General features: G+C 52.8%; 1 protein-coding gene across 2 annotated transcripts in view; it reads left to right on the top strand.

Moving 5' to 3' along the window:
• The window catches only part of LOC113813352 (protein inscuteable homolog), a 149796-nt gene that overhangs the window by 112261 nt on the left and 27535 nt on the right, over nt 1-10000 (top strand). For both annotated transcript variants that reach the window (XM_070129688.1, XM_027365327.2), the window contains exon 2: nt 7485-8815. In XM_070129688.1, the coding sequence (XP_069985789.1) occupies nt 7485-8815 (1331 nt within the window). The remainder of the gene's footprint in view (nt 1-7484; nt 8816-10000) is intronic.

Raw genomic sequence — 10000 nt, 5'->3', positions numbered from 1 at the left:
ACACCAAACAGTCATATTTACATATCTTCATCGGTGCATCAGCATTTCGATAAACCAGACGCCGCCGACAAATCCCAAAACGCCTCAGACTTCCTGGGTCCAAGTTCAGCGAAATTTAGTTAAGAGTCGTTATCGCTGACGAAGAAAATCTCGTAAACCTTGACTACCATGACATAATCGACAAACTCGTCCGGCCGCGGACTGAAAAAGTGTGAAGAAAGAGAGAGAGAGAGAGGGAGAGAGAGGATGAGGAAGAGGGAGAGAGAGAGGGAGAGGGTGAGGATGAGGAAGAGGGAGAGAGAGAGGGAGAAGGTGAGTGAGGGAGAGAGAAGGTGAGTGAGTGAGAGAGAGAGAGAAGGTGAAGGATAGGAGTGGGAGAGAGAGAGAAAGAAGGAGAGAGGGAAGGTGAGTGAGAGAGAGAGAGAAGGTGAGGGAGAAGAGACGGAGAAGTTGAGGGAGAGGGAGAGAGAGATGGTGAGGGAGAGGGAGAGGGAGAGAAAGAAGGAGCGGGAGAAGGTGATTGAGAGAGAGAGGGAGAAGAGAGGAGAGGGAGAGAGAGAAGGAGAAGGAGACGGTGAATGAGAAAGAGAGAAAGTGAAGGAGAAGAGAGGGAGAGGGAGAGCGCAAGGACGAGTATAAAGGAGAGAAACAGGAATAAAACAAAGACGAAAGAAAAGGAAAAGAAAAGAAAATAACCAAAACAGACACCGAAAACAAGCGAGACAACCAAACCAACCCCCTCCCCCCCACAAAAAAAGAAAAAAAAGAAAAAGAGAGAAATTGGCCCAGAGCCAAAGACAGCCGTGTGACTGACTAAATTTGGAAATCTGAAATCATAAAATTGATAATTGTGAACGATACAAGCGGGTTGGTGTTGTTGCCGGGGTAGTCCAAGTAAAGGGACTTAGCAACTTATTTATTTTATTGCTCCAAGACGCCAATGCAAGAAGGTCTTCGGTGACTCCTTCGGGGAAACCTTCGGGACTCGCGAGGAAAGGGGAGAAGGAGAAGGAGAAGGAGGAGGAGAAGGAGGGAGAGGGAGAGGGAGAGGGAAGGAGGAAGAGGAAGGGGGAGAGGGAGAAGGAAGGAGGAGGAAGAGGGAGAGGGGTGAAGGAGGGAAGAGGAAAGAGGGAGAGGGAGAGAGGTGAAGGAGGGAGGAGGAAAAGGGAGAGGGAGAGGGGGAAAGAGGGAAGAGGAAGAGGGAGAGGGAGAGGGGTGAAGGAGGGAAGAGGAAGAGGGAGAGGGAGAAGGAATGAGGAGGGAAAGGGAGAGGGGGAAGGAGGAAGAGGAAGAGAAGGAAGAAGAGATGGAGAGGGAGAAGGAGGAAGAAGGAAGAAGGATGAAGAAGGAAGAAGGAGGAAGAGGAAAAGAAGAGAATGAATAAGAGAAGACTGGAGAAGGAGAAGGATGGAGAAGGAAGAGGGAGAGGGAGGAGAGGGAGAGGGAGAGGAAGAAGGAGGAAGAGGAAGAGAGAGAGAGGAGAAAAGAATGCTGGAAGGAAGGGAGAAGGAGAGAAGGAAGAAGGAAAGAAGAACAAGAAAGAGAGAATGAAATGGAAATCGAAAGGAAGAGGGAGAACAAGAAGAATAAACATACGGAAAGAAGATAGACATACGTACAGAGAGATAGATGAAGAGAGAGATAGACAAACAGGCAGACATAGAGTTGCACACACACACACACACACACACACACACACACACACACACACACACACCTCCCCCCCCCCCCCACACACACACCTCCCCCCCCCCACACATATATATACGAGTGTGTGTATGGATAAAAAGATAGATACAGAGAGAACAAAAACAACAACAATACCCCCCGCCCCTCCCCCCCCCATAAAAGAGCCATCGCCCCGCCACGCGCTCCGACGTGAGGTGACAATACCTGGCCGTAATTACTAGTAAGAGCGGCCGTCGCCAAGGTTGATGTGTGAGAAGATAAAGTGAAAGGACACGAGGCTCTTGCTGTCACGATTTTTTTAAAGATTGTTATTACTTTCTTTTCTTTTTTTCTTTCTTTTATTTATTTGTTCTTTTGTTTTGTTTTGTTTTCTTTTTTCTTCTTTCTTTTTTTCTCTCTGTCCTTCTTTCTTTTCTTCCTTCTTTCTTTAATTTCTTCTTTCTGTCTTTCTTTCTTTCTGTCCTTCCTTAAGTCTTTCTTTCTTTTTTTCTGATGTTAATGCGATCTGTATTATTATCATCATAAGTCGCTTTCATTACCGAGATGTGTATTATCATTATCATCATTAATTACTTTCATTATCTTTTTTTCTATGTTGATTCATCATTATCTTTATTTACTTTTATCATCGCTTTTTTTTCGTTCTATGTTGATTTAATTACATTCTTGTTTTGGTTTTCATTCGCATATGTTCGTCTGTTTCTCGCCAAAAGATTTAAGAAAAGGCAGAGAGAAGAAGTGACAGAGAGAAATGTGCAAAGGTGTGATCTCCACCATAGACACACCTTAATGATTATCTGTTGCCGTCGTCCATGAATTGATTTCCTGCTAATTAAGAGACCTCGGTGTGGCAATGGCTCCTTATTGTCTTGGAGGGGGGCGGGGCTAACCATTCGGTGTCTTTTTTTTTTTTTGTAATATCTCTCATTTTCTCTGTTTTTGTTTTTGTTTTTCTTTTTTTTTCTTTCTCTCTCTCTCTCTTTCTCTCTGTTTGTCTGTCTCTCTCTCTCTCTCTCTCTCTCTCCCCCCTCTCACTCTCTCTATCCCTCCCTCCCTCCCTCCCTAACCCCCCCCCCCCCTCTGTCTCTCTTTCTCTCTCTCCTTCTTCTTCTTCTAACAGAGATCGCTTTTACTTCCTCTCCTCTCGCACCATTACTCCGCGATGCATCATCATCCAGCTTCAAATTATGCAAATGATTCTTGTGCCAAAGCTGTAAAACAAAGGAGGCAACTCTGGCTCTCTCGCTCGCCCGTCCCCAGCTGATCGATCAAGCACCCAATCCCGAAGCCGCTGCACCTGTCACGCCGCCGTCACACCTGAGCTGTGTTGGTAAACCTTTGGCCATAAACACTGGGAGGTTTGTTTACCTTTTCAGCGTCCAGCGAGGAAGGGGGAACTCAAGATTTTTTTTTGGGGATAGGATTTAGTTTGTCTTTTTTTTGGTTTATTTTTTTGATAACTCGTCGAATTATTTGATTTTTGATGCATAAAACCAGCTTCGAACAAACTGACACAATGATGTATCACATTCGTCGTTCGTTTACTTAGGAATTCGATACCTCGTCGAATTATTCGATCTATAATACACAAAACCAACTTCGAACAATCTGACACAATGATGCATCCTAATGAATCCCTTATGGACTCTTGTTTTCTCCCAGCAAAGGATAACGAAGACGCCCATCCTTGCCAGGACATAAAATATTCGCGCGTGTCTGTCAGTAGCAGTTGTCACTCCTTGTGCTACACAGCTGTTAGTGACACCTACCGGCTGAACTGCATACCCATCAACGCCATCTATCAGTTGGAAGAGGCATTAATCAACGCCAACGGGTGAAACGAACAGGTTCCCTCCTCTCTTCTTGAAAGACAAAGTGAGACAGAAAAAAAGATAATTTTCCCAAAAGAGAGAGAAAAAAATAGAATGCGTAATTTTGGTAAATCATTCGGCCATATTTTCTATTAGAGAGAGAGAGAGAGAGAGAGAGAGAGAGAGAGAGAGAGAGAGAGAGAGAGAGAGAGAGAGAGAGAGAGAGAGAGAGAGAGAGAGAGAGAGAGGGAGAGGGAGAGGAACAGGGAGAGGGAGAGAAAGAGAAAGAGAAAGAGAAAGAAAGAGAAAGAGAGACAAAGACAAAGAAAGACAGAAAGAGAGAGAAGAACCTACTGAAAAGAGACAAACACGCACAGAAGAAGAACAAAACGGTAGTCGAGCGAGAGAGAGGGAGAAACACCCTAACGTGTAAACTCTTAATACACTGAGTAATAGGAAGTGTTCATTCATACCTCCAAGAGTGTCAGCTGCCGCCCATCCCAGCTCAAACGCCCGTCAACTGCCGCCCACGATCGGCTACACGCCCGTCAGCTGCCGCCCATCGTCGCCCACGCTCTGTGATTTACTGTCCCATTAAGAGCTGCTCTTTCGGCGTAGGAGGGAGTGAGGCGGGGAAGGGAGGAGGGGAGGGGAGGAGAAGGGGAGGGAGGGGGTGGGGGAGGGGTAATTGAGGCGGAGGGGGAGGGGGAATTGAGGGGGAATGGGGAGGGGGAGGGGGAAGGGGAGGGGGAATTGAGGAAGAGGGGAAGGGGTGGGAGAATTGAGGGGGAGGGGAGGGGAAAGTGAGAGGGAGGGGGAAAGTGAGAGGGAGGGGGAGGGGAGAAGGAGGATGAAGGGGAGGAGAGAGAGAAACTGAGGGGGAGGGAGAGAGAGAGGAGAAAGGGAGAGAGAAGAGAAGGAGAAGGAGAATGAGAAACCGAGACGGAGAGAGAGAGAGAGAGAAAGGGGAAAATTAAAGAAGATGGGAACACGGACAGAATAAGGAGAAGGGATAGCGAAGCAGAGAACAGGGAGGGGAAGGAGAGTGAGCTATAGAGACGAGAAGCAGCACGAGAGGAGAAGAGGAGAGAGGAGGAGAGAGGGGGGAGAGGGACCACACCTTCGCGCTACCTAATGGAGAGTGGGGGAGGGGGGGGGGCGACCGCGTTGGCCAAAGGCTCTGTCGATTCGGAGTCAATTTTCCGGTTATGAATAAACATCCGAACATCCGATGTATGGTACGGGTTCGTTCGCCGTCCGGACTGGAGTAAATAGGCGTCTAGATCTTTATGTGGATGTTTGAGTGGGTTGCTTTGCGTGCGGGCGGGAATCTGTAGACATATGTACATGGAACACACACATACAGAAACACACACGCATACATATATATGTGTGTGGTTTATGTATATGTGCACACAAACACACATCCACACATACAGACATAGACACACAGACACACACACACATATACACACACACACATCCACATCCACAGACACACAGACAAACACACACACACACAGACAAACATACACACACAGACACAGACAAACACACACACAGACACACACACACTCATATATACATACACATACATGCAGCTTATCCCTGTATAACTATTCGGGGATTTAAATGAGGAACAATATTATTCCATGAGGACCTTCCTTCGGGTCCATTTCGAACTCGCACATGCCCCAGCAGGACGCACATACGCACACATGTTAATCAGCAGGAATCGGAGACACGTCCCTGCGCTACCGAGGTATCCTACTGAAGAAGGAGGAGGGCCCTTTAACTCTCCCTCCTCCCCCCACCCACCCGTCCCCCTCCTCCCTCCTTCGCTGTCTTCGTTTCCCTTCTACAGAGTAACTTTTTACATATTCTTTTATTTTTTGCGTTTCCCTTCAACAGATTATTATTATTATTTTTTTTTAATTTCTCCTGTTATTTAACGGGACATTGGCGTCTGTGAGAGAGAAATCCTCACGGGAAACGGATCCTCACAGACAGGGAGGGACTTCGTTGGCATTCTAAGGGAGCCAAAGGAACCCATTTCGTATTCCCCGCACAGGGCCAGGGGGCGAGGGGCAGGATGGGGAGGGAGGGGGAAGGGGAGGATGGGAAGGGAGAGAGGGGGAGGGGCAGGATTGAGTGGGAGGAGGGGCAGGATGGGGAGGGAGGGAGGGGGAGGATGGGAAGGGAGAGAGGGGGAGGGGGATCTGGACGAATGGGAGGAGGGGGATCTGGACGAATGGGAGGAGGGGGAGGCGAGGGAATAGGAAGGGAGTGAGAGCAGGAGAGACAAGGAGAGTGGGAAGAAGGGGAGGAGAGTGAGGGAGAGTGGGAAGAAGGGGAGGAGAGTGAAGGAGAGTGGGAAGAAGGGGAGGAGAGGCAGGGAGAGGGGGAAGAAGGGAGGAGAGTGAGGGAGAGTGGGAAGAAGGGAGGAGAGTGAGGGAGAGAGGGAAGAAGGGGAAGAGAGTGAGGGAGAGTGGGAAGAAGGGGAGGAGAGTGAGGGAGAGTGGGAAGAAGGGGAGGGAGAGTGAAGGAGAGTGGGAAGAAGGGGAGGAGAGGCAGGGAGAGGGGAAGAAGAAGGGGAGGAGAGTGAGGGAGAGTGGGAAGAAGGGGGAGGAGAGTGAGGGAGAGAGGGAAGAAGGGGAGGAGAGTGAGGGAGAGTGGGAAGAAGGGAGGAGAGTGAAGGAGAGTGGGAAGAAGGGGAGGAGAGTGAGGGAGAGTGGGAAGAAGGGGAGGAGAGTGAGGGAGAGCGGGAAGAAGGAGGAGAGTGAGGGAGAGGGGAGAAGAAGGGGAGGAGAGGCAGGGAGAGGGGAAGAAGGGGAGGAGAGAGTGAGGGAGAGTGGGAAGAAGGGGGGAGAGTGAGGGAGAGAGGGAAGAAGGGGAGGAGTGAGGGAGAGTGGGAAGAAGGGGAGGAGAGTGAAGGAGAGTGGGAAGAAGGAAGAGAGTGAGGGAGAGAGGGAAAAAGGGGAGGAGAGTGAGGGAGAGCGGGAAGAAGGGGAGGAGAGTGAGGGAGAGCGGGAAGAAGGGGAGGAGAGTGAGGGAGAGTGGGAAGAAGGGGAGGAGAGTGAGGGAGAGCGAAGGGCGCGAGACACGAGCAAAGGATCAAACTAACTGTGCTCCGTCGATCCTTCCGCGCCTTCTGCACGAGCGCCGAGGACCCTCGCCGAGCGCATGTCCAGGCCGACGTCACCATCACGGAGGAGGCAACGGGGCTTATCGGGGGCCGAAGGGGGGCGGCGTCGAAACGGTGGCCGCGCCGTCGGAAACGAGACCGAAGTCTTGGCTCGCCTCCGTCGCGCCTCGCTGGGTCACGGGCGCTGAGGGCGGGTTTTTGTCGCGCTCGGGAACCGATTTTGTTTTCTGGATTTCGGGATTTTCGAGTCTGCATGATGGCTCTTGCGGATTTATTTGTTTTATGCTGTACAGACAGAAACGAATTGGAATGCAGTGGAAATTTCATAAGTGAAATAGCCATTTTTTCTCCGTTTCAGAGGTGTGGTTGCACTACATACACACAAATACACATGTGTGCATATACATACACATATATGTGTGTATGTATGTGTGTGTGTGTGTGTATATATATATATATATTATGTAAACAATATATGTAAACAACCTATGAAATAAAGTGTCAGAACCAACACTCCTTCGGCAACATTTTGTGGCTTGGTGTGCTTTTCGGCCGCACCCCTGCCCCCCCCTCCCCCCCTCCCCAAGTGTATCAGCATTTCAACCTACGCACAGCCACAAAATCGCTTGTAAACACACAAACATGTATAACCAGTCTTACACACGCACACGCACACACGGACCCACACCGACACTTCCAGACGCACAGGAACACCCTCACAGAAATGCAAATTTGGAAATCATGCATTATTTATTGCGTAATAGGCTATTACATTTTATGACTTAATGACTGTGATATTGCCGGCAAATGACTTAGATGATCTTTCTTGCTCTCCGCAGGGTGCAGGTCTTGCAGTGAGCGGGCGTCGGGCCTCCGCCGCCTCCCCCTCGCCGCCCCGCCCCGCCCGCGCCGAGAGGGAGATCAGAGCGACGCCCTTCAAGAGGAGCAGGTCAAGGGTCTACTATGCCTCGCAGACCTCAGACAACTGGCCCGGTGACGGCGGCGCGGGCAAGGACAAGGCGGTCAGGCGCAACATCAGCCTGAGTCCCACTCGAGGCTCCTCCTCGAGCGCCGCCAACGCGGTCGTCACGCCCATCGCGAAGACGACGCCCGCCGCCAAGAGCGGGTCGGCCTCGAGGAGCTCGGCCAGGAGCGCCCCGGCGTCGCGGGCCGGGTCGGCGCGCAGGGCGGGCCACAAGGAGCCCGCCATCCTGGAGGTCTCGAGCTCGGGGGAGGAGGTGGGCGAGGGCGAGGGCGAAGGGGAGGCCTCCTCCCCCCTGGGCTCCTTCAGAGGCTCCCTCAGGGGCTCCCCCTCCCACCGCTCGCAGGACTCCGGCTACTCGGACTCCGGGGAGTCCAACGCCCACAACGACAGCGACGGCTCGCCGGCGACGCCCCCGAACGTGAAGCACATCACCCGCGTCTACTTCGGCGACAGCCACGACCCGGCGCGCCTCTACAACGACAAGATCGTCTGCTCCCCCGAGCTCAAGGCGGGCAAGGTGAGCGCCCCGAGCGGCAGCCCCGCCAGCCTGGCCTCGGAGGCGTCCTCCGCAAGCAGCGGCAGCAGCCCCGGCGAGCGCCGTGCGGCCCCCCTCGAGGAGCTGGCGGAGGAGCTGGAGCACAAGAGCCTTCTGGAGGCCTCGGCGGCTGCGGCGGCCCGACGCACCGGCGCCGTCAGGAAGAGGAGCACGAACGCGGGCTCCTCCTCGGCCTCGGACGCCAGCAAGCGGCACTCGCGGAGGAGCAGCAGCTCGACTGTGCTCTCGGAGCCTCGGCCAGACGCAGCTCGCCGCCCCGCGCCCCTAAGGGCCCGGAGGCGCTGGTCTGCGGCGGACCTGCAGCAGCAACAGCCACACCAACTGCAGGAAGATCAGAGGCCGCGCAGGCAGCAGCCGTCGCCTGCAGCGCCGCCCACACACGCCTCGCGAAGCACCAGCACCAACGACCTGCCGTCGAGCGCTCGCGCGGGCGTGACCTGCTCGCTCGACGCCCTCGACGACCCCGTGCCGGCGTCGCGGGTGGCGGGCGATTGCGACACACACCCCGAGGCCCTTCCACGCCTCTACGACGCCCTCCCACGCACGCGAGACCCACACGCCCCCGCGCCCCGCCCGCATCACGCCCGGCGCCTCAAAATACATCCGGCTGCCATCGCCCAGGAGATGAGGTAAGTGCCCTTTCAGCAGACCTTCGAGCGCAATCTCGAACATTACAAAAACGCATTGGCTCCAGCAGGGAATTTTACAACTTCGTGAATTACCTTAATTGACCCAGTCGCTCGCTCCCTCGCCCCTACACTCGCTCGTTAAGGGTTCAAGAAGGTTGCGATCCCAGCGTGGGGCGCCGCCAAATATCCACAGGAACCACAAGAAAACAGACACATACATACGTACACAGTAGAAAGATAAACAAGTAGACACGCAAACACACAGACAGTATATATGCACGTTTTTACACATATATGCACCATGTATACACCTGCATATATAAGAAAACATACACGTTTTTACACATATATGCACCCTGTATACACCTGCATAGATAAAAATACTTATTCGGTTATTTGTATATGAATTAGGTGCGAGCAGCAAAAGAGCTAGTCAGCCATTAGGCTCGTTTTCCGTCGTAAGTGGAACTGGCGGGGATTTTATTACCGGCTTCGGCCTCTCTCGACGTAATGGGAGGGGAGGGGGGAGGGAGGGAGGATGGGGAGGGGCGAGGAGAGGGGTAGCGGGAAGAGAGGAAGAGGAGGAGAGGAGGAGGAGGAGGAGGAGGGGGAGGAGGAGGAGGAAGAAGAGGAGGACGAGAAGGAGGAGGAGGAGGTGGAGAGGGATTATTTTAAGAGGAGTGGGAGGGGAACGAAGACAAGAGGGAGGACGGAAGGTGGGGGTGACGAGTTAGAGAAAAGGGTGGAGGAGGGTGAGGGGGGAAGGAGGGAGAAAAGATGGGGTTAAGGGAGCAATATACAAGAGAACAGAAATGCGTTGCGTAATAAGCGGGTTCGATGTCGAGGGTGGCGGGGGGAGGTAGGGAGGGAGGGTGGGAGGTAGGTAGGTAGGTAGGGAGGGAGGGAGGGAGGGAGGGAGGGTGAAGGAGGTAGGGAGGGAGGAGATAGGGAGGGAGGGAGGGTGAAGGAGGTAGGGAGGGAGGGAGGGAGGGAGAGAGGGAGGGAGGGTGGCAAGGGTGAGGAGGGAGGGTGAAGGAGGTAGGGAGGGAGGAAGCGAGGGCAAGGGAGGGAGGGAGCGAGGGAAGGAGGGAAGGAGAGGCATAAAGAAGATCATAACCTCATTTCCTCCTTAAAGCATTGTGTTTTGAAACTCGATCTCTCCATCTTTTGCATAAGGGGGGGGGG

The sequence above is a fragment of the Penaeus vannamei genome, chromosome 14 (assembly GCF_042767895.1).
Source record: "Penaeus vannamei isolate JL-2024 chromosome 14, ASM4276789v1, whole genome shotgun sequence".
In the NCBI taxonomy this organism is placed as follows: domain Eukaryota; kingdom Metazoa; phylum Arthropoda; class Malacostraca; order Decapoda; family Penaeidae; genus Penaeus; species Penaeus vannamei.
The sequence above is the reverse complement of the archived record's forward strand: the minus strand, read 5'-3'. Positions and strand labels throughout refer to the sequence as shown.